This window comes from Hemiscyllium ocellatum, chromosome 16, assembly GCF_020745735.1.
Source record: "Hemiscyllium ocellatum isolate sHemOce1 chromosome 16, sHemOce1.pat.X.cur, whole genome shotgun sequence".
NCBI lineage: Eukaryota > Metazoa > Chordata > Chondrichthyes > Orectolobiformes > Hemiscylliidae > Hemiscyllium > Hemiscyllium ocellatum.
In genome coordinates, this window is record NC_083416.1 from 14,880,914 (window position 1) to 14,908,873 (window position 27,960).

The 27,960-nt window shown below is 44.1% G+C and overlaps 1 protein-coding gene across 2 annotated transcripts; it reads left to right on the forward strand.

Moving 5' to 3' along the window:
* The first annotated feature begins 11,398 nt into the window (after positions 1-11,398).
* On the forward strand, positions 11,399-25,742 carry LOC132823344 (zinc finger protein 239-like). Of its 2 annotated transcripts, XM_060837061.1 has the most exons (3): positions 11,399-13,184; positions 13,455-13,725; positions 23,383-25,742. In XM_060837061.1, exon 1 carries the CDS (start codon positions 11,719-11,721, stop codon positions 12,841-12,843), a length of 1,125 nt encoding a protein of 374 aa, XP_060693044.1. In that variant the 5' UTR covers positions 11,399-11,718; the 3' UTR covers positions 12,844-13,184; positions 13,455-13,725; positions 23,383-25,742. The 2 variants fall into 2 exon arrangements, with proteins under 2 accessions (XP_060693044.1, XP_060693043.1); XM_060837060.1 differs by lacking the exon at positions 23,383-25,742 and having other exon boundaries at positions 13,455-16,337.
* Positions 25,743-27,960: the final 2,218 nt, after the last annotated feature.

Consider the following 27,960-nt stretch of genomic DNA (forward strand, 5'->3'; position numbering starts at 1 on the left):
ATTCTCATTGAACATGGGCTCCACCTCCTTGTGGACCTGTCTGGCTTTGAAAGGATGAAGCCAAGAGGGGTGTTATTTTATCAGAACACCATTCCCTACATGTAAAACAGCATTAGTCCTCTCCGTCCGATTCCTACATATGTCCTCATATTGCAGTAACAAATCTTTCAACTACGTTCTTTGTTCCTGAGAAAGGTAGTTTACTAACATATCCCACTCCTCAAGGACTTCTTCATTTTTTAACATATTTTGAGGCTCATCATTATCCTCAAAATTTGGATTTGATTCCTCACTCTGCGGGGCAGTAACTAACACCTGTTTCTCCAGTGCTTTCTCTCTATGATAATAACTCATAAGAATATCCTCTGCCTCCTTTTCGGAGTATGCATCAACTCGTCTCCCTGTTGCAAGTCCAATAGCCTTTCAGGACTAAACACTTCTGTCTGACCCTCTGCCTGTTCAGGTTTTTCCTGCACCATTACATCAAACAGGGCATCCGCTAACTGAACCTCAACTCCTTCATCTTTCTCTTTAGTTTTTGCTTTGTGCTGTGACTTATAATAGTGGGATATTGTTATACACAGTCTGGGAAAATAACAGGATATATCTGTTTCAACTCCTTGGTTTCTTGGTCTTGGGCTTCTCCACAACAAGGGGTGTCACTCCCACCTTGCACCCTGTTAAGCTGTTCCCAAGAACAAACTGGATTCCTGGAAACTGATGCTTTGTCAATCATTCCCATGGTTACTTCCCCAGTCTTGAGTTGGCACTCCAACCTGATCTTACATAGGGGAACATTACATTTCTGCCCATCTATCTCACAAATTACCACACTCTCAAGAAAAAGATCAGAAAGAGTGCAAATTCACTCATCTCTTAGAGACTGGTTAGATCCTGTATCTCTGAAAATTATAACTTCTTGCCCTTCTTCCCCTGTTTTTTTTTCTGAGTAAACTTCACCCACAGAGGTGAACTCTTTATAGAGATCATGTACTAACTCCATACCCAGCCCCTGCCAAGGCTGTGCACTCTCCTGCAGCTCCTCAGCATTTCTTGGGCTCTCCTTTACTACATTCACTAATGCCACAGGCTTAGCTTCTTTTTCCACATCTTTTTCCACAGTGCCTTTCTTTTATAACCAACACTGGGACTTTACGTGTCCCCCCCTTTACACAGTGGAAACACTTGAGGCCCTTCATCTCCTTTCCATCCTTTTGGGCTTTTTTTTTAACCTATGGTAAACTCTTACCAATGTTCTCTACTCTTTGTTTCGTAGGATCTCCCCTTCTCCCAACTTCTATCCAAAACGGGATGAAATTCTGGCTGGAAGCTTGTCTTATTCAACAACATGTACTCATCGGTTAACTCTGCTGCTTTTCTCACTTCCTGAACATCCTGTTCCTCCACGTGAATTCTTATCACCTCTGGAAGTGAGTTTTTTAAACTCCTCTGGCAGAATAATCTCTCTTAGAGCCTCATGAGTATTATCTATATTTAAAGCCTGCACCCATCTATCAAAATGACTATGTTTAATTCTTTCGAACTCAACATAATCCTGACCTGGTTCCTTCTTTATGTTTCTGAACCGCTGTCTATACATTTCTGGTGCCAATTCATAAGCACTTCAAATAGCCTGTTTGGGGGGATCCAAGATGGCAGTGATCTAGGAAGATCGTATTGCAGAGCTCTGCACCGCATCACAAGCGGGATGAAGTCCTAGCCCACCCTACCCTGACCATCACGATATCCTGGGACACAGGAAAGGTCGTGGAGTCCAAGAAAACTGTTAAAAAAAAAACTTACCTTGGTTTTCACTGTCCAGGGATGCGAAAGAAGGATGGTGCATCCGAGGCTGGTCCTGTGGTCCAGCCTGCAGGATCCTCAGACTCGATTTCTTACCAAGCCCTGGTGAAGCAACTCGCAAAATCTTGCGAGATGTTGGGGATGCAGGTAGAGGAGAAGCTGGCCCCGATCTCTTTCATGCTTCAGAAGCATGAACAGCAATTGGGAGACCTGGAGAAAAGAACGGATGAGATAGAACACAAAATCGCAGTGGAGGAAGTTGATAACAATTCCTCCAAGGATAGGATCCAAGCCCTGGAGAAGCAGCTCTGTAATTTGCTTGAGTAAGCTGACGACCTTGAGAACAGGGCAGTAGAAAAAAATATTTGGATCGTCGGTCTGCTGGAGGGTAAGGAAGGTGAGCGGCCAGTGGAATCTATTGAGGACTGGTTGCCGAAATACCTTAACTTGGAGACTGGAATAAGAAGCTTGAAGATTGAGAGGGTCATGGTGCAGAGGTCAGCTCTGAACCAACGTCCTTGTCCTATCTTGGTGCGTTTTCACCACTATAGAATAAGGAGAGAATCGTGGAAACATCCAGAATCGAAAGGAAGGATCCGAAGGCCCTAGTTTATGGGGGCACTAAGATCCTGTTCTTCCAGGACTCCTCAGCAGTGGTGATCCAGAGGAGAAAATCTCACGATAACGTCAAAAGAAGACTGAGGGAGCTCAGAATCCAGTACTCTCTGAGGATCCAGTGGTGCTTTGGATCACCTTAGATGGATCTGTACATCTCTTTGACATGTAGGAGAAGGCAAGAGACTTTGTGGATAAATTAACTTAATATGAGTAATTTAGTATGTACAAATATCAGTGTTGATTGGATATATCTCTGTTTTTCTTAAAAACAGAGGAGGTCCAGTCAGGGGTTTCTTTTTATATCTTTTTTATCGGTAATAATCTGGTCTAAACTATGTTTGGCAGCAGTTGAGATGTGTACTTGCAATTTTCTAAGTTAAGGATGTGTGCGGTACTTACCCGGTATTTTTCAAAATTTCTTTATTCACATTGTTATTTCATGGTGTATTTTCTTTATATTAGATTAGATTAGATTACTTACAGTGTGGAAACAGGCCCTTCGGCCCAACAAGTTCACACCGACCCGCCGAAGCGCAACCCACCCATACCCCTACATTTACCCCTTACCTAACACTACGGGCAATTTAGCATGGCCAATTCACCTAACCTGCACATCTTTGGACTGTGGGAGGAAACCGGAGCACCTGGAGGAAACCCACGCAGACACGGGGAGAATGTGCAAACTCCACACAGTCAGTTGCCGGGAATTGAACCCGGGTCTGCTTGTGTTTGCAGTGCAACTTTAACTAGGAGGAGGGAAATTGATCGGGATGGCTAGATGCCTACTTACCGGCAGTTTATACCTGGTTTAGGTATTTAAATGCCCTAGCTGCTATATTAGCAGCTGGACGGGAAGTTGGGTTTTGGGATGTGAAATTGTCCCCTTTGTGCAGTGGGGTGGGGGTGGGGGGGGAGGTGGAATTCCCCTATTCAGCACCATTGGCGCTTTAAATGTTGGTTTGTTTTGTTTTTTGTTGTATATAATCTTTGATAGCTTTGTAGGTTTGTTAACTGTACTGGTTTTAGTTTATGTGGTTTTTATGTTTGATGGATCTTGTGACACTAAGGTTCGGCGATTTATGGTTTGTGTTCCTCCTCTCTGGAATTTAGATGTAACTGCAGAAGGTTATGGCTAATGATTTGATTAAGTGGTGTACCTGGAACATCAAGGGGAGTCACTCATCAATTAGGAGGAAGAAGTCTTAGAAAGGAGAAGGTGGATATTGCTTTGAAACAGGAGACACACTTGGATGACAAGGAGCATTTGGAACTACAGCAGAATGGCTTTGATTGGGTTTACTTTTCATCTTTTAATAACAGAAGTAGGGGAGTGGCTATAATGATAAGGAGGAATCTCCCTTTTAAGTTACTAGAGTGTGTTAAAGACACAAACAGGAGGTTTGTAGCCATGATAAACAAGGAAGAATATGGTGTTTTAAATGTTTATTGCCTTCCGGTCCATCCCCTCAAATTTCAGGTAGATGCGTTCTCTAAATTGATCAGTCTCGAGTCCTGGCACATCACGATAGGGGAGACTTTAATTGTCTCATGGATCCCACCGTAGACAGGCTTCCCAAAGCCCCCCCCCCCCCCCAAATACCCTCTGTACAAACTAAGCAATTAGTGGATCTGTGTGCGGAATTAGGGTTGGTGGATGTCTGGAGGCGTCTCCACCCTGCAGGCAGGGATTTCACGTTTTTTCCAATCTATGCAAATGTCAGACCAGGATTGACTTTTTTCTAACCCCTCTGGCAACCCTGGATTTGATGTCATCTTGTACGATTGGTAATATTACCATCTCCCATCATGCTCCAGTGTAAGGTGAAGGATGGTACAGTGGGTTTGAGACACTAGCGAATTGATCTCTTTATCCTCAAGGATAATAGGTTTGTGGAATACTTCTCTAGGGTATTTCGAGCATTCCTAGACTTTAACTCAGGCTCGGTTAGTAGCCCATCCATCCTTTGGGAAACTGCCAAAACCTATGCTGGGGGTTAGTTATTTCCTGCTCTGCCAGTAGGAAGTGGCAGAAGGGTGAGCAGTAACGTCTCCTCTAGGCATGGTTGAAGGCAGCTGAAACATTTACTTTGACAGGGCCTTGTTGGTCGAGCTACAGAGGATTATGGTTCTGCAGTCTGCATTGAATGCCATGCTCATGCAGCAGCAAAGGAGCTTACTTTTGCAAAGCATAGGTTATATGAGCATGGTGACAGGCCAGGCAAATACTTAGCGTATCTTGCCAGGAAAAAGAGTGCCCCTCAAACCATTGTTGCATTTAGGGAAGGGTCTGAGAACCTAACATGATTCCAAAAAGATTAATGTGGCATTCCAGAGATTTTACTCTGAGTTAAACCAACCTGAGAGTTGTGAGGTGGGGAGAGTCAAAATGGAGCCCTTTTTCAAGGATCTTGAGCTCCTGGGCTTGACCCCCGAACAAGAGTCTTTCTCAATACCCCCTTATCAGAGCAAGAGGAGCAGGATGCTGTGAAGCAGCTCCAGAGTGGCAAGGCACCTGATGGACTTACCAGCAAAATCTATAAGGAATTTATAAACATATTGTCAGGCCTGATGCTCAACATGTTCAATGACTCAGATAGCCATGATTGTCTCCTGCTATCTCTGACAGAGGCCAATATTTTGCTTATTCTTAAAAAGGGAAGGTCCTGGAGGACTGTGGTTCGTACAGGCCCATTTCACTCATAAATGTTGACTTTAAAATTCTCTCTAAGGCTCTTGCGTTAAGGCTGGAGACTGTGTTACCTTCTATTGTGAAAGGGGACCAGACAGGCTTCATAAAATGCCACAGATCTTCCAATAATGTTAGGAGGGTGCTTACTGTAATCCAAGCATGTCAACAACAGTCAATACAGGGATTGGTGATTTCTCTAGATGCAGAGAAGGCATTTGACCGAGTTGAGAGGCCTTTCCTTTTTCATACTCTGGAGTGGTTTGGCTTGGGCGAAGTCTTTACAAGATGGGTAAATGTTCACTACAGTGACCCTCTCACTGCGGTCATCACCAACAGGGGATGATCAAGCAATTTTAACATTTTAACAGGGCTGTCCCCTTTCACCATTGTTTTTTACATTGGTAATTGAACCATTGACAGAGGCCCATTCATAGGAATCCTAATATCAGCTCCAGATGGGGGGTCAATCATTGTAAGTGAACGATGTCCTTATTTGTTTGTCAAATCCAGCAGTTTCGGTGCCTTGCTTGATACAATGCATTAGTGCGTTTGGCGCCTTTTTGGGGTACAAGATTAATCTTGGAAAATCACAGGCTATGCTTGTGGGTGGTCTTAGGAAGGTGCTAGGTCTTGAGGGTGAATATTGATTCCCATTTAAGTGGTCACGGGGTGGGGGGGGGGAACGCGGGGGGTTGTGTATTTGGCCATATTCACTCCAGTTCTTGATCAGTTGTTCAAAGCGAACTTTATTCAATCATTTGACAAAATCAAATAAGGATGGGAGGTGCTTCTGGTCTCGTGGTTGGGTTGGTTAGCACTTATTATGATGAATATTCTCTTCTGTTTGATGTTTCCTACACGGATGCTCCCCCTGATTTTCAATAAGCAAACATTCAGGAGCTGATTCAGCTCCTTTATTTGGCATCGTTAGCGGCCTCTTATTAGTTAAACTGCAATTGCCTCACAGGTTGAGGGTGTGGATTTCCCAGACATTAAAAGGTACCAACTAAGCTTGCTTTTATCCTACGTGAGTGATTGGGCTTGTGGGGACCCTCGTTCAATATGGTTAGATATCAATACCACCCAGACAAGGTGCGCCCTTAATAGCTTCCTGTTTTTGGAAAAAATTAGGATAGTTAGGGAATATTGTTAAAGCATAGACGGCAATTCGGCAGAGAGAAATCAATATTGGCAAAACATCTTCGCTTTCACCTATAGTGGATAAGCCAGATTTTTGACCAGGGATGATAGATTCAGGATTCAAATATTGGGCAGCTAGAGGTATGTCTTGCATGGGCGATTTATCTGATGGAGACATAATGATGTCCTTTGATCAGTTAGCACAGAAATACAAGCTATCTAACAGGGACCTCTTTCATATTTTTCAAGTTAGGGATTTTGTTCAAAAGCAAGACAAAAGACTGATCCCTACAAATCCGACGTAGAGAGAAGGCTATTCAGTGGTAAAAGTGCACTTTCTGTCAGCGCTTTATATCATCTATTTGAGGGTGCCCTCTCAGATGGGTTTGATCGACTCTGCAGGGTATGGGAGAGAGAGCTAAGCATTAAGGTCTCCTCAGAGGCATGGGGAGATATTTGGGAAAGTGCAAGAAAGATATCAATTTTCAATAGGACCCATGCTACAGTTGAAGATTCTCCACAGGGTCCACTTGAGTCCAGCCCGTTTGTCAAAATTTAAACCAGGGTGATCTTCAACATGTCCCAACTGCAAAGTTGGTATGGGCACTCTTACCTATTGTTTCTGGTAGGCTTCAAACATACTGGAGCATGGTGGCGGTGGAGTAGGAGCCAATCTCGCTTCTTCTTGACCTGCTCAGTGTGTTCCCTAGAGATGTGCATAAGAAAAACTTTTCAACATCCACACTTTTTGCGCAAGAAAGAATATCTTGGTAGGTCGAGTATCCGAAAATCCCCCGGGCCTGCCGGGTTGGCAGAAGATTGTTATGGAGCATATCCCCTTAGATTTTCTCACAAGTATGGTACACCACGAAACTGAGAATTTTTATAAGACATGGCAGCCTTTTTTGGAATACCTGGACACAGATTTGTCTGCCACACTAACAAGGGCTTTTATATAGCCGTAACGATTCTGCTTTGCGAGTCCAATATCCTGGGAGGAGGAACTACGAACGTTGTTTGGCTGAGTTGAGTTATTACTACGTATTAACTTGCTGTTGGTTGTTATTTATTTAGTGAAATAGCTAGTTGTTTTTTTTAAAATATATATTGTTCTATATATATTTTTATACATTTGTACATGAGGGCAGATTGGGTTTTGAAAACTTTTTTTGTGTTCTTTCTTGAATTGTATTGATTTGTATTTGTAATATTAAAAAAATCTATTTTTCAATAAAAATATACTTTAAAAAATACTTTAGCTAAGGCTACGCAAACCTCAGCAGGATATGGGCTGAAGTGCTGCCAGCTACACCACAAATCAGGCAACCAGGCTAACACCATATGAATTAACAACCTGGTGAACAATGCAATTGCCAGAGACAATTATCACAGGTGGCACCGATGTAGGTCCACTAAAACTCAAAATTCAGCGGTATGTGATAGCAATAAACGCTCACTTAAAAGGGATGTGGAAATCTGTAATTGATAAACCAGGACAAGGCAGTGGAACTCAAGATCTTCCTTGGGGTTCCAGCAGCAGGAAGCCACGTCTTGGTGCAAGCACTGCCTGACAAACCAGGCTTTGCCCCAAAATGGAATGGGACATACAACATGGTAATAAGTGGGTACACGTGGAGCTGCATAGATACATAGAACACACCCAATCAAATACTACTCATTCACCTTCCCGACCAGCTCTGCGCTCCGACCTCACTTCCGCCCGGCTCGCGCTGCTCTCCGCGGTGAAAATCACATTCAAGTTTCCCTTCAAGCCACTCATTATGCTGACTTTGAAAAATATTGCTGTTCTTTTAGTGTCACCGGATCAATATCCTGGCTCTCAAATGCCAGTATGGGTCAACCTCCAGCACCTGGACTGTTGCAGTTCAAGAAGGCAGCTCACTCCCACCTTCTCAAAGATAACTAGGGACAGATGAAAAATGCTGGCAACAACATCCACATCACATGAATGAACTAAAACAAACATTCACACCTCTGGCCTTGCAAGAATCTTCCAATGTTTGCATGTCCACCTACTCTCCCTTCACTAGTCTGGGCTTGGAATGAAAATGCCTGCAGCTTTTCTATCCTCTCCTGATATTTCTACAGTGTGTATACTGCAAAGTCTATGTGGAAAAGCCCATTCCTTCTGGGACACCTTGGTTCACTCTTTTGCTACACTCAACCCAGCCTTGCTCCCATGACTCCTTCAGGGAATGCAATATCTGCTGTTTCACCTCCTTCCATTCAACTGTCCAAGAATCTAAAACTTCCAGCCAGTGGAAACAATGATTTATTTGGACATCTTCTGAATTAGTAAGCTATAACAACTGCTCACAATGTTCTCTGGTCTATGTTATTTTTTAAATTAACCCCCACACTACCACCTAACTGCGGTAGTGCTTATTTTTCCCCCAGCACCCATGGTGTGTGTATGCAGTTGTGAGACACAGTGAAAGACACAAAGTGCACAAATCTTTATTTAATTTCCACCACCAGGAAGATAAGAAACACCCGAGTGGCCAATGACAAGCAGTGCCCTTCACATCAAAGGGCAATGCTGTGTGATCAAAACAGTGAAGTGGAGGGCAGGGACGAAATCAAAATAGAGTTGGAGGGGGAAATGATGCACTCCACTCCCTGCGGCGCCCACCTCTCACTGAACAATTCCAGGGTGTTGGTAGACACCACGTGCTCCCTCTCCAAGGACACCCGGGCTCTAACTTAACCGTGGAAGAGGGGCAGGCAGTCGGCCCTCACGACCCCCTCCACGGCCCGCTGCCTGGACCTGTTTATGGCCAGTTTGGCCAGGCCCAGGAGCAGACCCACGAGGAGGTCTTCAGACCTGCCCTCCCTCCTCCGTACCGGATGCCCGAAGATCAGGAGCGTGGGACTGAAGTGCAACCAAAAGCAGAGGAGAAGGTTTTTCAGAAAATCAAAGAGGGAGTGCAAACACCCACACCCAACATACACATGGTCCACGGACTCCACAGAACAAGCAGTTGGGCTGGGAGTCTGTGAACCACCGCAATCTGCGGTTGCAGGGGACTGCTGCATGCAACATCCTTCACCCCAGATCCCCGAGAGAAAGGGGGAGGACTCCAGCGTAGAGAGCCCTCCACTGGGAATCCCCACCGCCCGGTGGCAAATGGGCACGCCAAGGCGTGTCCGGGCAGTGGATGAGGGAGAAGAGGTGGATGGTGTGCAGCAGCAGTCTATACAGGGTCCGCCTTTTAACGTCCTTGAAGGGGACAAAATTAAAATTACGGAGGTGGCTCAGGTTGTGGGGCACAGGCTCCCGCGGGAAGTACGGGACCTTGGGGCCAATGTGAAATTCCGTCCGGGCAGGGGTGAGCGCGGACGGGATCCCACTACACACCCAAGTGTCCTCCAACTGGTGCACTACGTTGGGTCCAAGCACCGCCGTTTTAAGGCGTCGGATGGTGGTGGCCACGTACCGGACGTCTACCGCTGCCCTGCTTGTTCTCTGGTCTATTTTTTAAAATTTTTTTTCTTCTTTTTAAATTAACCCCCACACTACCGCCTAACTGCGGTAGTGCTTATTATTTTTATCCCCAGCACCCATCGTGTGTGTGTGCAGCTGTGAGACACAGTGAGAGACAAGGTGTACAAATCTTTATTCAATTTCCACCACCAGGAAAAGTAGGAAAAACACCCGAGTGGCCTGTGACAAGCAGTGCCCTTCACATCAAAGGGCAATGCTGTGTGATCAAAACAGTGAAGGGGAGGACAAGGACTAAATGAAAATAGCGTTGGAGGGGGAAATGATGCACTCCACTCCCTGCGACACCCACCTCTCCCTGAACAACTCCAGGGTGTTGGTGGACACCGCGTGCTCCTTCTCCAAGGACACCCGGGCCCTAACGTAACCGCGGAAGAGGGGCAGGCAGTCGGCCCTAACGACCCCCTCCACGGCCCGCTGCCTTGACCTGTTTATGGCCAGTTTGGCCAGGCCCAGGAGCAGACCCACGAGGAGGTCTTCAGACCTGCCCTCCCTCCTCCGCACCGCGTGCCCGAAGATCAGGAGCGTGGGACTGAAGTGCAACCAAAAACAGAGGAGGAGGTTTTTCAGAAAATCAAAAAGGGAGTGCAAACGCCCACACCCAACATACACATGGTCCACGGACTCCACAGCGCCACAGAACAAGCAGTTGGGCCGGGAGTCCGTGAACCACCGCAATCTGCAGTTGCAGGGCACTGCTGCATGCAGCACCCTCCACCCCAGATCCCCAAGAGAAAGGGGGAGGACTCCCGCATAGAGAGCCCTCCACTGGGGATCCCCACCGCCCGGTGGCAAATGGGCACTCCAAGGCGTGTCCGGACGGTGGATGAGGGAGAAGAGGTGGACGGTGTGCAGCAGCAGTCGATATAGGGCACACCTTTTAACGTCCTTGAACGGGACAAAATTAAAATTTCGGAGGCGGCTCAGGTTGTGGGGCACAGGCTCCCGCGGGAAGTACGGGACCTTGGGGCCAATGTGAAATTCCGTCCGGGTAGGGGTGAGCGCGGACGGGATCCCATCACACACCTGAGTGTCCTTCAACTGGTGCACTACGTCGGGTCCGAGCACCGCTGTTTTAAGGCGTCAGATGGCGGTGGCCACGTACCGGACGTCTACCGCTGCCCTGCTTGTTCTCTGGTCTATAATGGGGAGAACAAATGCACGATTGGTTTGTTGCTTTAGTGGGATTGTATTCACTCGACAGGTCAGACCCCAAGCTTGTCTTGTTACAATTCTGAATCCCTGTCCCACTCTAGCTTCTATATCCTCAGGTCTGTCATTGTTTGACTGAAGCTCAGTCAGGAACAACAGCCATTTTCATTTGGCAATTTATCACCTTTTAGATTCAGCACTGAGAGGCCAAAACAAGGAGTCGATTTCTCAGTAGTAAAAACAGACTCATCTCTTAACAAAACCCTTAATGATGGAGGTTCTAATCAAGCTGTATTCAGATAGGACAGTAACAGTAGGGATAATGCCCACGATACAGTCCCGTCAACAGTATGTTTCCATTTCAGCCTCCAGTGCTGAAACGTCTACTTGTCCACCTCCGGATACTGCCTGGCCTGCCGCCTTCTTCCAGCTTCCTGCCTGTATTATTTTCCATTACAGCTGGGACTGTGGGCTGGTGAAATCTCTTCATTCTGTCTGGGAGAACGGATCAGGGGTTTGTGTGATTACACCAACTTGAGACTGTGTCTCACTGCGGTGTTTGTATTGAGTGTACAGTAAATCTCGGATTAACATCAACTCACTTAACTCTGCTTTCCTCGAATATCACTGATGAACAAGTAATGAGATATCTATTTACAGCTGCGTCTTTCTATTTAACATCGTTAGGCTCTGGCTGCTGCGTGCTGTTTCTTTAAGCTCCCAATGTAAACTCACACTCAAGGGGCAGCCTCCATCCAGTGGCTGTTTGTTTGTCTTGAGCAACCTCTGCTGGATGGAGAGCGATCAGTTCCAGACCCGGGGGAGCAGCTTTGCAGCGGGGAAGAGGAGGTCAGGCCGCACGTTTCCCCCCCAGGCCGAACCGCTCGGCCGAAGACCCATGGAGGGGGAGAGCAGCGCGGAGAAGCCCTTGGTGTGCGGACACGGATTGGACCGACCGTCCAGCCTGGAGGCTCCCGCCTGTGCCCGAGGCGGGGAGAGGCTGTGTCAGTGCGGGGACTGCGGGAAGAGGTTCACCTACCCCTCGGCGCTGGAAACGCACCGGCGCAGCCACACGGGGGAGAGGCCGTTCGCCTGCCCCGAGTGCGGCAAGCGCTTCGCCCTGTCCTCCACCCTGCAGAGACACCGGCGCAGCCACACCGGCGAGAGGCCCTTCGCCTGCTCCGAGTGCGGAAAGGCCTTCAACCAGTCGTCGGACCTGCTGGCCCACCGGCGGGTGCACACCGGGGAGAGGCCCTTCGCCTGCCCGGTGTGTGGGGAGCGATTCACGCACGGTTCCAACCTGCAGACCCACCAGCGGGTCCACACCGGGGAGAACCCGTTCACCTGCCCCCTGTGCGGGAAGGGCTTCACTCAGGCCTCGAACCTGCAGAGGCACCGGCGGGTCCACAGCGGAGAGAGGCCTTTCGCCTGTCCCGAGTGCGGGAAGCGCTTCGCCGAGTCGGCCAGCCTCCTGGCGCACGGCCGTGTCCACAGCGGAGAGAGGCCCTTCGCCTGCCCTGAGTGCGGCAAGGCCTTCACCCTGTCCTCCACCCTGCAGAGACACCAGCGACTGCACACCGGCCGGAGGCCCTTCGCCTGCTCCGAGTGCGGTAAAGCCTTCAACCAATCTTCGGACCTGCTGGCCCACCGGCGGGTTCACACCGGGGAGAGACCCTTCGCTTGCCCCGTGTGCGGCAAGGCCTTCGCCCAGGCCTCTAACTTACTGAGCCACCGGAGGGTCCACACCGGGGAGAATCCCTTCATCTGCTCCCTGTGCGGGAAAGCTTTCGCCCAGGCCTCCAACTTACTGAGCCACCGGCGGGTCCACACCGGGGAGAGGCCCTTCACTTGCACTCTGTGTGGGAAGGGCTTCAGTCGATCGTCCTACCTGGTGAAACACCAGCAGGTTCACAGCTGACTGTGCTGGTCCCATTCTGTGGGCAGGACCCAGGCCTGTGCATCGATGGACAATGAGCATCCCGTCAAAGCTCTTTGTAAAGTGCCCATTGCAAGAAGATCCGATTGCAAAGGCAGCAACTTTCACTGCATGAGGAAAGCATGCAGACTGAAAGACTGGAAAATGTAACGGGGAATCGTCTCCCCAATCCCTGTTTAAAGCGCATAGCGGGGTCATGTTTCATCCTGTCTGCAGAGGACAGACTCCTGTTTATGAATATTTGTTGCTTCCATTAAGTGTACCTTAGCCATTCTATAAGACCAACACTAATCTTAAATCGGAAAAATAAAACTGTATTGTAGGTGAGTAATTCCGTTCCACATTTTATAATAGATTGTACTGTATTTTTTAATGACGCCGTGTATTTTAAACGTTATTTTAGTAACACTACACCACTGTGACTAATATACTCTTTAACAAGGATTCTGACTGAAGGCCATTTGTTTAACATTCAAAGATATCAATTTAACAGGTAATATAGGGCCTGACAGTGTGTGGGAAAATGATGCTTCAACCCTTCATTAACCTGAGCAGAATAATTCTGACTGATAAATCTCTTCTTTCCTCTTTAGGAAAATGCTTATTGAGCGAGGACCCAAAGACAGCAAACTGCAACTTGGTTCTATCTGATGATCTGAGATCAGTAACATAGACTGGACAGCAACAGCCCTACCCACATCACCTAAAGAAACTTAAGGACTGTCCCCAAGTCTTATGCTCCCAGGATTTCTCCTCAGGATCCCATTCTTGGGAATGTTGAGACTGATGGGGATTACTGGAGAATAGGAATTGTGTGTGGGAGTGTGGAGAGACAAACTAGAAATTCATTTCTTGAGAATAGCAGTAAGTCCTGTTGTGTGTATTGTGGTTTTAATTATCTCACAACTCAACACAATTACAAGTTTACTGACCTCCCTCTGACTCCCTGTAACACTAGAATTCAAGTCCAGTTGGACTGTGAGGCTGGTTATTGACTCACTGAAACATTTATATACATTTCATACTACATTCACTGAAACAGTATTTGCTGCATTTTATTGTGAGGATAAAACCCTAAACTTGTTAAATTAATTCTGACATCAGAGACTTGGTAATATCACTTCCTGGATGATGTTACTTCTCATTTGATATACAGGCCAGAATATTTCACTTCTAGTTTGTCTTGGGGTTTCTGATAGTATTTCAGTTGGGTCACTTCTGGTGTTGCTACTGGGTGCTTGGTGTTGACTCCATTGCAGGAAGGCAATCCATGTTTTAGGGATGTCCTTGAAAGACTGATGATGGGAGTCCTTTGGGTGAGGTTGAGTGTTTTGTACAGGCCACACTTTGCAATATGGATCCTCCGTGAGAGTGAAAGATATTAAAAAGGGCTGTTAGAATATTTCAGAATTTGACAAGGCTGGACAACTGATCCACTGGATCGACCTGTAATCCAAAAATGTTTTTGATTTTTGCTGACAGTGTCTCAGTAAGCTTAATTATCAGTAATAATGACAATTGTACAAATGGAATTACTAATTAACAGAGATTGTTCAATTAATTATTCATTATAGTTATCATGTAATTAGTCAATATTAGTAGTCATTGTGTGATTATTGATAATATTTTAAATTTTATTCTTAATTCCTGTGAAATGTTTAAAACAAGCTTGAGAACCATGTTGCACTTTTGCTCTCACTAAAGAGCAAATTCCAGAGAGACAAGGGAGGGAAGAGTAAGCATGAATTTAAAAACAAAAATTTCAAACCATTACATTGATAAAGAAATGAGTAATCAATTAAAAAATACAGTTTTAACAGTTTCTGGCAGCTGAGCTAACTACTGAAACCTTAATTTCCATCGTGGTTAAGAAGTGGTGTCTGAGAGAGAGAGAGAGAGAGATTAAGTTTCAAGTTCTGATCACTAGGAAAACGAATCACAGCAGAGTTTGGCTTAACTAATGCTGACTTTACTTTAGCTTCTGGTGGTACATACTTTGAGCTGGCCTTGGCAGAATCCACCTAAAAGTATGGGCTAACGTGGGGTGCTTTCAAATCTGTTTTTTCCTCTTTTTCCAAGCTTGCTTCGTGGAAATGATTTTGGTGAGGAGGAAGAATAGGTGTGTGTCTGGGTAACTCAGTCTTAGGGTTCACATATACAGTCTTTCTCTCACTTTTTATTCTCTCAAATATGTTTTCTTCTTCCTCATGCATACATTTCATCTTTCTCAAATATACACACTCACTCCCTCACACACAGTCACTCCCTCCCTCTAATTCTCACACACATCTATCTCTCTCTGACATACAGACACATATAATATATACTGTACATGCACACTGTCATTCTGGCTCACATATACATACTATCTCCTCTCGCGCTCGCTCTCGCTCTCTCTCTCTCTCTCGCTTGCACTCATTCACACACTCTTGGGCACCTGAGGTAATAACAAAAAGTCATACAAAAGATGACCTAGAGAAAGGCAAGGCTGAAACACACCATCTAAAAGTACAAAAAAAATCCTTATAACATGGACGTCATTAGACGCAGGAACAAACAACGCTGTTGTCAAAATCAGGTAGAAATATGCAGAAATATGGACTAAGCTGAAGAGAGAAATTACACTTCCTTTTACTGATATCCTTCTAATAAAGGATTATCTTAAAATTGAAAAGAATAAAATAAATCCTATACAATACTTATCAAGCATCAAAATAAATCTGACAAAGAAAAACTCAACTTCATAAAGGGATCTTCATTGAATAAGTAAGGAATAATACAGCATCACATGAAAGTGGGAAGGTTAACCGCTACATTTACAAAGCGGGTCAGAATCCTATAACAATAAGTTTTCACTGAACATTTCAGAAGTGTAAGAAACCCTCAGAAGATATCTTTTTCCCACTGCTCAGAGCTTTACAGTAAAACTTTTCTTTAACTGCTGATTCTAATATATTCATACCGGCAATCTGAAATAGTAAGATTAGATTACTTAGTGTGGAAACAAGCCCTTCAACCCAACAAGTCCACACCGACCCGCCGAAGCGCAACCCACCCAGAACCATTCCCCTACATTTACCCCTTCACCTAACACTACGGGCAATTTAGCATGGCCAGTTCACTTAACCTGCACATCTTTGGACTGTGGGAGGAAACCGGAGCACCCGGAGGAAACCCACGCAGATACAGGGAGAATGTGCAAACTCCATACAGTCAGTCGCCTGAGGCGGGAATTGAACTGTGAGTCAGCAGTGCTAACCACTGTGCCAACGTGCTGCCCACAAAGAAATGACATTAAGTTATATTCTATCAATTTTGATATTATGTTTTTAGCCTAGCAGTTTACATATCTGCTGAAAGTATACTGCTTAATTTTTGACTAAAATTATAAATCATTTAAGAGTTTGTTATAATTGAAATAAATGTTATTGTCTTAAGTGGCCAGGCGCATGAAGAGAAATTCCAAACCCTTAAAATGTCTGGGACCTTTATAGCATTATTAAGGCTTATTAAAATTAAACAGACGGTTGAATTATTTAATTAAATGTTCTCTTGCCATGTGGTATGGAAATTTTAATCCTACTGACCCAAAACTAAGCATTTGTGCGATTGACTGGCGTGAGCTCAGCAGATATGTCATCAGAGAAATTCTTCTAATCTAAATAGACTGAGTTTACTGACACCAGTGCATCTCTGCTATGTGCCACTTTTAACCACAGTTTTGGGGAGGGGCGATGCCAAGGCTTAAGGGAGGTAGAGGTCAGAATCCAGGAAGGGTGAGGGGAGTGATCAGGAAGAGGTATGAAAATATGGGATGGGGAGGAGGAAGGCAGAGAAGTAGAGACATGGATAGCTGGTTGGGGAAATTGTAACCAAGATCCTGGAAGGAACCAGAGGAGTGGGGGAGAGAGAGAAAACTGAGGAGGTTTTTTTTGGGGGGAAGGATAGAGAACAAGAGAAGCCTCTATGATTTCCCCCCCTTCCTCCTGGTCTAATGTGCTCTGTCCAGTCTTCTCCCACAGCCCCCTCCAATCATCCCTCAGTCAATCCTGGAAGTCTTTTCTGCCATGGACCTTGTTCCAATGTCATGGCTGTTCTGTGCATTTGCCTACGTTTTTGTAAATGATGCAGCGCTGGAGAGCGTCTGGTTACTGGAGTAGGGATAATGGAATCTTTCTCAGAATACCAGCTGGTGACTAGTGGAGTTCTGCAGGGGTCCATGTTAGGACCACAACGATTCATGTTACACATGAATACTTTGGACAAAGGAAGTGGCAGCATTATTGTTAAGTTTCCATGTGTGCAGGCATGCTTCTGCATGACCATACAGCCCATTTGTTTCAGTGTCAACAAACGCTGTCTTGATATAAAGGGGCAAATGGTCTATGGGTTATTTATAGCCCTAAGACCTAGGAGCAATATTAGGCCATTTGGATTATTGAGTCTGCTCCGCTATTTGATCATAGCTGATATGTTCCTCAACCCCATTCTCCTGCCCTTTCCCTGTAACCTTGATCTCCTTACTAATCAAGAACCTTTCTAGCTCTGTTTCACTTGGCCTCCACAGCCCTCTGTGGTAATGAATTCACAGATTAGCCACCCTCCGGCAGAAGAAATTCCTCCTCAACTGTGTTCAAAATGGTCATCCCTTCATGCTGAGGCTGTACCTGTGTGTTCTAGTCTCTCCTACTCATTAGTCAGTCAGATAATCCTCTATCTATACCAGTAATACCATGGGCTCTTATTTTATTTTTCAATCTCCTGTGCGGCACCTTGTCAAGGCTTTCTGTAAATCCAAATCCTAGAATCCCTACAGTGTGGAAATTGGCCCTTCGGCCCAAAAAGTCCACACTGACCCTCTGAAGAGTAACCCACCCAGTCCCATTCTCCCACTACTCAACATTTACCTCTGACTAATGCACCTAACCTACACATTCCTGAACACTATGGGCAATTTAGTATGGCCAACTCGCCTAGCCTGTACATCTTTGGATTGTGGGAGGAAACCCGAACACCTGGAGAAAACCCATGCAGACCTGGGGAGAATGTGCAAACTTCACACAGACAGTTGCCTGAAGTAGGAATTAAACCCTTGTCCCTGGCGCTGTGAGGCAGCAGTGTTAAAGGTGGCTCAGTGGTTAGCCCTACAGTCTCACAGCACCAGGGACCGGGCTTCAAATCCGGCCTCAGGTGACTGTCTGTGTGGAGTTTGCACATTCTCCCTGTGTCTGCTTGGGTTTCCTCCCACAATCCAGAGATGTGCAGGTTAGGTAAACTAGCCATGCTAAAGTCACCCATAGTGTTCAGGGATGTGTAGGTTAAGGGGCATTAGTCAGGGGTGATGATAGGATAGGGGAATGAGTTACTCTTCAGAGGGCCGGTGTGGACGTGTTGGGCTGAAGGGCCTGTTTCCACATTGTAGGGATTCTAAATGATTCACATCCCTGGCTTTCCGTTGTCTAACTTGCTTGTTATACCCTCATTTATTCGGCATGAAGTTGTTGTGCTGACTCCGTCCTATTTTGCATGCACTGACAAATACATTTACCTTCATAACTGCTAGATGAACCTACATGTTAACCTTAAGAGAATCCTGAACTAGGACTGTCAAGTCCCTAGAAACAGGGATGGTACATTTTCCAGTTCTTTAGCACCCTCCCTGACTCCTCCAATTGTGCTTCAATCTCCTCAGCTATCTCTTTCACAGTTTTGGGATGTAGTCCATCTGGCCTGGGTGATTTATCAATCTTTAGATCTTTCAGCTTCCCCTGCACCTTCTCAATGATGGCCACTACTCTCACCTCTGCACCTGACTCTTGAAGTTTTGTTATGCTGTTGATATCTTCATCTGAAACTGATACAAAGTATCTATTTATTTCCTTAGCTATTTCTTTGTTCCCCATTATTTCTCCATCCTCATTTTCTAGTGCTTCAATATACATGCTTTCCTCTCTATCCTTTTAGATGTCTAAAAACACCCTTGCAATCTTATACTACTAGCTAGTTTACTCTCATATTTCAACTCTATCAATTATTGCTTTTTTAGTTATCCTCTGGAAGCAAAGGCTTCCCAACAATCTTTATCACATTGTATGCTTTTTCGCTTGCTAGTCTGCTATCCCTGACCTGTCTTGGCAGCAATAGTTGCTGCATCTTCTCTTCCTTATAAATTTCTGTTGTGCTTCCTGAATTAATCCCAGAAACCCCTGCCATTGCTACTCCACTGTCTTTCCTGCACGGTTCCCCTTCCTATCAACTCTGGCCAGCTCCTCCCTCATGTCTTCATAGTTACCTTTACTCAATTGTAATACCATGACATCTGATTCCAGCTTCTTCCTCTCAACTGCAGATTATATATTCTATTATCAATGCTATCTCCTCAGGATTCCTTCACTTTAAGCTACCTAATCAAGTCTGCCTCATTTACACGTTACCAAATCTAGAATTACCTGTTTCCTAATGAACTCTACCACAAGCTGCTCCAAAAAAAATCTTAGTGACATTCCACTAATTCCTTTTCTTGAGGTCTGCTACCAACTTGATTTTCCCAGTATACTGTATTTTGAAGACCGCCATGATTATAGTAGGAGTGCCTTTCTTACATGCCATTTCTATTTCCTGATTTATTTTCATCCCCACATCCCAACTTTGTTTCCTTTGCAGTTCCTAAACTCTACCCACACACTCTAAGCCTTCTAGCCCCATATCACTTCTTGCAATTGATTTAATTTTTTTTACTAAAAGACTACCTTGTCCCCTCTCAGTCCTTTCAGTAGGTTGCCTTTTCCTTGAATATTTCATCCCCAGTCCTGATACATAGCAGCCATATCTCAGTGATGCCACCGATTTCAATCTGTATTACAAGCTAATTTACCTTGTTTTCGTATATTGCACATACTTATATACAGGTACAGGACCCTTTGCTCTGCAATGACTGCCGCCGTGCCCCCCAATTTGCTTATATGCTATGAAGTTAAATTCCTGACTCTTCCCATATTCTGTCTGGTAAAACCTGCCCAGACACGATCCTATGCTCAAACTGTGATAATTTCAGGGAGGTGTAGAGAGAGTTTGGAATGGGGACTGGCTTTTGGGGTGGAATTAGCTGGGACAGTAACAATATTCTGGGACTGTTGCCTGGTATCTCGATGTCACTATCCACCTGCATTCTTGGATCAGTTCAGTCCTCCCCTTCTCTCTTTTCATTCTAACTTTGGGTAAACCTCACAGCAAGTGTCAGAAAATAACCAAACACTGAGAATGCCAGAGAAACGCAGCCAGTCTGGCAGCATCTGCATAGACAGCGGAACAGAGTTAATGTTTCCAGTCTGTGCATTTGAGCTTCTGCAGGCCCCAAGAGGTGACCACATTCCAAAAGTTGATTTGTTCCTGATAATGGTAGGCAGTTCCTACAAGGATTCCCAAACAGTCCCCGCATTTATGAATAGGAGCTGTGTGCCATATGTGAGGATGTGGAGCTGGTGGAAAAAATATATTGCTGACCAGCGGCTGACCACCCTCCCTGAGAAGGACAGATTCAGCAACAGCAACAGCAAACACAGAGTTTATAATTATCTATTTAATCTGAATCACAACATCCGTTTCAAGTTCAATCTTTGTCACTCAGTAATATATTTACTAAACTTTTCAGATCTGTTTCCATATTTCTCAAACCATTTCAAACATTTTGTCAAGACCTGCTGTGAAGAGATTAGTAAAAGTCATGCACTACAAATTCAGACAAACCATAATCATAGTGGTATACAGCATGGAAACAGGCATTTTGATCCAACTTGTCCATGCTGACCAGATTTCTAAAAGTGGTCTCATCATTGTCTTGTACAACCACAACATGATGTTGTAACTTCTATACTCAATGCTCTGACCAATGAAGGCAAGTGTCCCAAATGCTGTCTTCACCACGTTGTCTGCCTTATCAAGGAACTATGAACCTGGAGTCCTAGATCCCTCTGTTCAACAACATGCCCTATGGCCCTGCCATTAACCATGTATGTGCTGCCCTGGTTTCTCTTACCAAAATGCATTACTATGTATTTAACTAATTTAAAGTCTATATGCCACTCTTGATCCATTGATCAAGATCTAATTGTACTCCTAGATAACCACGTTCTCCGTCCACTACACCACTACTTTTAGTGTCATCTGCAAACTTACTAACCAAATCTCTTATATTCTCATCCAAACCGTTAATATAAATGAATAACAGTGTACCCAGAATTAATCCTTGTGGCATACTGCTGGTCACAGGCCTCCAGTCCAAATAACAATCCTCTAACATCACCCTGTGACTTCTACAGTTGAGCCAATTTTGTATCCAATTTGGCTTTTTCCTCCCTGGATCCCATGTGATCTAACTTTACTAACCATGCAGGCCCTTGTTGAAGGCCTTGCTAAAGTCCATATAGACAACACCTACCGCTCTACCTCCATCTATCGTCTTGGTTACCTCCTCTTTGGAAAACTCAATCAAATTTGTGAGAAACAATTTCCCACGCACAAAGCTAACCTTAACTGGTCATTGCCTTTCGAAAATGCATGTAAATCTTAACTCAGAATCTTCTCCAACAACTTACCCACCACTGACATCAGATTCAGCGGTCTACAGTTCCCTGACATTTCCTTGCAGCCTTTCTAGAACAATGGTACAACATTACCCACTTTCCAGTGTTCTGTCTCTTTGCCTGTGGCTGTCAAAGATATAAATATCTCTGCAAAGGAGCCCCACAGTCTCTTCTCTAGGATACAGCTGATCAGGTCCAGGGATTTATCTACTTTTATGATCTTAAGAACTCCAGCACCACTTCTTCTGTAATGTGGACTCTTTCCAAGACATCACTACTTATTTCCACAATTTCCCCAGCTTCGATGTCTTTCTCCACAGTAAGTGCTGAGGTGAAATGTTAATTTAGTATCTTGACCATCTCCTGTGGTTCCACACACAGACAGCCTCGTTGATCGTTAAGGGGCCCTATTTGCTTCCTTTTTACTCTTTTCCCGAAATGCACATGAAAAGCTTACAGACCAGAAGTATTCAGCTGTTGTGCATTGGCACCTCTCTTAGTCCTGAGGGGATGGTGACACTGGAGTGAGGTCAAAGTCCCTGATGAGCATCGTGGTGAGCCACTAAATGAAAGTATCCATGACACAAGGGATGCAGTTAAGATCTGAATGCATATCCAGCAGTTACTGACTGTTCTATTGCACTTGGCTGTTCATGGTTATTGTTAGCTGATGCAGGAAACAGCCATTCACTTGCTAAATGGGGCCATCATATTAAGCAGAATGTGGGCAGACTTGTCTGCTTTTCAGTCCAGTCTGCACAAGTTATCTGGTAACTTTGCCAGATGTTCTGTTGCTTCTTGCGACATCACGACCAACTTGTAATGGCCAGGTCTAGAGGCTCATTTTCTATATTGAACTCAACATTCCTGATGAAGGGCTTTTGCCCGAAATGTCGATTTTTCCTGCTCCTTTGATGCTGCATGACCTGCTGTGATTTTCCAGCACCACACTCTTGACTCTAACCTCCAACATCTGTAGTCCTCACTTTTGCCTGGACTCAACAGGGGCCTGCTCTTCAGTTCTCCATGTGTCTGGGACCTTGGTTGTTTGGTTCATTACTTGACATCTTTCCCTTCCTATGATCTTTTTCTCTCATGCCACGATCCCTATCCCCTAACCTTCCACTGAGTTCTGACCATTGATGGATTGAAACTAGCTCCGGTGTTCCCTGGCTCCTGCCTTAGGATGTAGGATTCCCCACTAGGTGGTGCTCAGCCTCTCAATCTGACCAAATGCTGGACAGGAAACAGAGTAAATGAATTCTATTGAGGCCTTGCCATTAAATCTGGCAGGGGTCTCTGCACTCATGGTGTTTCTCGATTTTCCAATTGCTGACTGCTCCACATACCCCTTCACCAGCCTGTTCTGTAAAACCCAGGAGTGTCAGTGTCTGGATCCTAAGCAGAAATATCCCCTTCTGTGGCTCATTAAAGAGGTGTCCCCTGCCTTATGCATGTAGAGAAAACACACACACACCCCTGCTTTTCACTGTCAGTCACTGTATGTTGCATTTTGACACAGATTCAGGAAGACAGACTCTGAACTACACTGGTATTTGTCAAGCAACAGTTCCCTGCAGCACACCAAAACTGCAAAAAGAGGAAGAAGAACACCTCTACAATGTCAGCTATTACAAGGGGCGTAGCTTTAAATTAAGGGGAGGTAGGTATAGGACAGATGGTTAGGGGTAGATTCTTTACGCAGCGAGTCGTAAGTTCATGGAATGCCCTGTCAGTAGCAGTGGTGGACTCTCCCTCTTTCAGGGCATTTAAACGGACATTGGATAGGCATATGGAGGATAGTGGGCTAGTGTAGGTTAGGTGGGCTTGGGTCGACGCAACATCGAGGGCCAAAGGGCCTGTACTGTGCTGTATTTTTCTATGTTCTATGTTCTAATGTATTCACCAAAAATGGATACCCCCGCAATTTCATCAACAGATGCCTAAGGGAAAGACAACAGGATGAGGACATGCCACAACCCAAAGGACTAGCCACGTTACCATACATCAAGAACATTTCTGAACTGACAGCCAGACTACTACAACTACTAGGACTCATAACAGCACACAAACCAACAGCCACTCTCAGGCAACATCTCACCAGGACAAAGGACCCGATACCCAGCATGAGCAAAACCAACGTAGTGTACAAAATCCCACGCAAGGATTGTACAAAATACTACATAGGACAAACAGGAAGACAGCTAACAATTCGCATCCATAAACACCAACTAGCCACGAAACGACATGACCAACTATCCTTAGTAGCCACCCACGCAGATGACAAGCAACATGAGTTTGACTGGGACAACACTACTATTATAGGACAAGCCAAACAGAGAACAGTCAGGGAATTCCTAGAGGCATGGCACTCATCCACAGATTCTATCAACAAACACATCAACCTGGACCCAGTATACCAGCCACTGCAGAGGACAGCTGGAACTGACAACCGGAAGTGGCAGAGACAAACCACTATAAATGCTGGAGGAAACATCACAGAAGCACTACACAGGAGGCTCCCAAGCACTGAGGATGTCACCTAGTCAGGGGACGAAACGTCTGCAACGCAAATTCTCAGCTTGGTGAACAGAACCACAACAACAGTTCTCTCTTGTAACGAAGAACAGCTTTTTCACCCAGTTCCTGTCTCCTCTTGTAGGTGTCCTCAACCAATGATAGTCCTCTCTCTGATGCTCAGAGGCCAGAATCTTCAATGTTACACAGGTCACATTGAGTTCCAGTTCTCATAGGTGCCCAAACAGTGTATTACTGAACTCTGTAGTGTGCACCCCAGGAAGAGCTGAGTATGGTGAGGACAGTCAACTTGGCCCCACTTACATCACTCCAAGCACCCATGGATACACCCTGTTTTCTCAGACAGATTTAGAGAAGTGAGAGAGCAAATCTGACTGCCAAAAAACCCCTCATAAACCCAGTTTCAGGGCAGCATGAAAATACTGAACTAACTAAGGACTGATGCCAAACAATTCCATCTAATGTTGGTCATCATCAGGAAACTCACCTGTACTTAATATGAGCAATTGTGTCCCTCACCTTAATTGCATAATCATCTTCAGCACTTTTACCAACCTTTTCCTAGTTACAATCCGTTCTGAAGAAGGGTCATTGGACTCAAAATGTTAACTCTGCTTTCTCTCCAGAGATGCTGTCACACCTGCTGAGTTTGACCATCAATCTCTGTCTTTGTTTCCGATTCCCAGCATCTGCAGTTTTTTTATTTACCTTAATTGCAGTTTGTGGAATTATTGTTTCTCTAACATAACACAGAAAACACACACACTCAGCATCACCTTCACAGTAGATGTTTAGGAGTTCCTTGTGGTCAGGGCTCTGTTTGCCTGTTAAGGTTATGCACAGGCTCGATTAGCGTCTGTCCACTGAAAGCCTTGTTCCATTAATGTGGTTTTAAATGAAAGAAGCAAAGAGAAATTTCACATTTCAAACACATATTCACAGTTAGGTTTGGATTCTCATCACGTAGTCAAACACAACATCAGCTGAATTAGCAGAAGATGGCTGAATTATTGTATTTTTCCACTATATTGCACAGAATGAGGTCTCATTGCAGACTGGGCCTATGGATGAATTTCTGCCAACATTGAGGACAATCAAAATCTCCTGAGCCAGTTGTCTGGTTCCATATTCTCTCAATATATTTCAAAAAGAAACTGTGCTGACAGGGTAATGCCACAAGGCCCTGCTACAAATGGAGACACAAAGCACTGGTTAATTAGTCCTCTAAAGCTCTTGGGTCCAATGCCGCAACAACTGAAGAGGTTTCGCACAGCACCAGAAAGAAACTGAGAAACCAGAACATAAAGTGAAATTCTTAGAAACACCAGATTGTTGTGAAATTGGTGTGTTCAAAATTGTAAATGGGAGAATGCGTTGTGGTCCTTTAAAAGATTTTTTTTGGTGCTTTGAGTTAAAATGGTTGTCTGAATAGCAGCTTAAAGTGCAGATTCACAGAGAGTGCCAACATTTTGTATCGATCATTTTACCAAGACAAATCTTTCTAAATTTAGCCTATCAAATTAAACAAAGCACTTAACTACAGAAAACCTGTTAAGTTTAAATCTGATGGTTTTGACAATCTAGAACCAATCTGATTCCTGGCAAGTACCTTAGAGAGAACAAAAGAAGTTTCTGCTTTTGTAACCCCAAATGGGCTGTATCAATTTAAAGTAACGCCCTTTGGAATGAAGAATTCACCAGCCATATTTCAAAGACTTTTGAACAAGGTTATGCATGATTGATTAATTGTGCCATCTATATCGTTGACTAAGTGACCTTTGGTCATTCGTGAAAAGATCACATATTTTGTTAGTCTTAGAAGCATTTAATTTACAGATTGTACATGGTGCGGGTTGAGAAAATGTTATTGTGGATGTATTATAGTTGGTTTAAAAGAAATATGTATATATTATATATAAGATAGATATGGTAATGTTTAATAATATATAAATAGAATTTGTATAAAATGTATAACTTTTAAAATTAATGAGCATTGGATACAGTAATCTAATGGAGATAAGATTTAAATAAAAAGGATGCCATCTTTTCATAATGAAAGTTCATTTTTCTTAAGGTGAAGGTGTTGCCAAGTTAGTGTGTGTAAAATTGTAAAATGGGGGAAAAGTATTGTGTGGTCTCATTAAAAGATGATTTTTTTTCAGTGCTTAGAGTTAAAATGGATGTCTGAAAAGCAGTTTAAATTACAGGTGCACAGAGAACATCAGAATTCAAACATTCTATATCAAACGGCCAAATAGCATTTTTACCAAGACAACAAGTCTTTTCAAATTTAGCCATTCAAATTAAATCAAGCACTCAGCTAACAAGAACCTTTTAAATTTAAATCTAATGGTTTTGACAACCTAGAATCAATCTGATTGTAAGAAATTAATAGGTCATCAAAGATCTAAAAAATGTGGGCATTTGAAAAATCGGTTACAGCCAACTGCCATCTGCCAAGCGATAACAACTTTCAGCTCTCAGAGAAAGCACCATCTAATTAATAAAGGTACCATGGCACTCTTAGCTAATATTCCAGACAGCTGAATTCACAGAGCAAACACACCTGACAGAAGAACTGACCCACGAATTTGATGGAGAGGTATTCGTGATGCAAGCATTTGAAGGAGGAGGTGTTCCTGAAAGATGATCAGTGGAGAAGGCACTGAACGTTCCAGAAGATCTATCCTAGCTGTAATTTCGAGAAACTAAGTTCTAATTTTTAGTTGTACTTTATGGGAACAGCATGCCATGAAGGTTTCATTTTATTAGACGATAGTACTTCGAGGGGAATTGTTCGATTTGTTAGTGGTTCTGTTAATGTGTTCACTATTGGAGCTAGATAAATAAATTGTTACTTGTTGATTGCAGAGTGAGTGAAAGGATTTCATTTTATTTTAACCACTCCTTTATAGCTGACTGGGGGGTGAGAGGAAGGTTATACCACTTTTCACACTTCTTTTAACAGATTATATTATTATAAGGCGATGCAAGCTTCCCTGGGTGTTTCAGTTTTAGTTATCAGAGAGGGGTCAACCTCCGCTTTATAACAGGGTGCAGGGAATGACAAAGTTAGTTTCCCTTTCAGGACTCACTCTGGCTGAAGATTTGCCCTTTTGGACCTTGAGTGGTGGTTCAAAACGCAAATTGGATTTAAAAATTGCAATTTTACAATATGGAGCCATAATGTAGCAAGCAGGGCTCACAAACATAATTCAAAAAGTAATCAGCTCAGACCACACTCACATAGCTCAATAAATAGCTGGAACTTATAATAAAGAGGGTAAATATTTCTTGCAAGTACAAACTGAAAGGTGAAGGAGTTCTCTGGGAGAAATATGCACAACAGTTAAAGATGAATCAGAGTGCAAAGGGAGATGTAAAAAAAAACAAAGCAGCAGAGAATACAGTCTTAGTAAACCTAACACAAAATATTTCATGTCATTTAGCTGCAACAACAAAGACAAAATAAAGTAGAACTACCAAATTCAGCACTGAAGAATATAGTCCAAGGAAGAAACTGTTCTGGTCAGGATCACTTCAAGTACTGTGTTCAATTTTGTCTTCATAAAATAGGAATAGGAGGAGATAATTGAGCCCATGAAACTCATTGTTTCATTCAGTAAATAAATCAGCAATAAGGTCTGTATCATAACTCCATCTGTTCGAGTTTATCCATGAATCCTAAGCAACAAGCTCAGTCTTAAAACTTGTAATTGTCTTCTGTGTCAGACTTTCATTTTGTGTGAAGAGATGCATCTTGTCATTTTACCATCAGTATGAAATAGCCCAGCTCTAATTTTAAGTTTCTGTCAACTTCTTCTGGACTCCCAAATCTAGTGATAATTGCTTCTTTCCATTGACTAAATCTTATTAATAGAACATCGAACAATGCAGCACAGTACAGGTCCATCGGCCCTCGATGTTCTGCTGACCTTTTGTCCTACTCTAAGATCGAACTAACCTATATATCCTTCAT

Bases quoted from the DNA above. Each gene is read 5' to 3' on its own strand.
- LOC132823344 (XM_060837061.1), top strand. From the start codon at position 11,719: ATGGAGAGCGATCAGTTCCAGACCCGGGGGAGCAGCTTTGCAGCGGGG.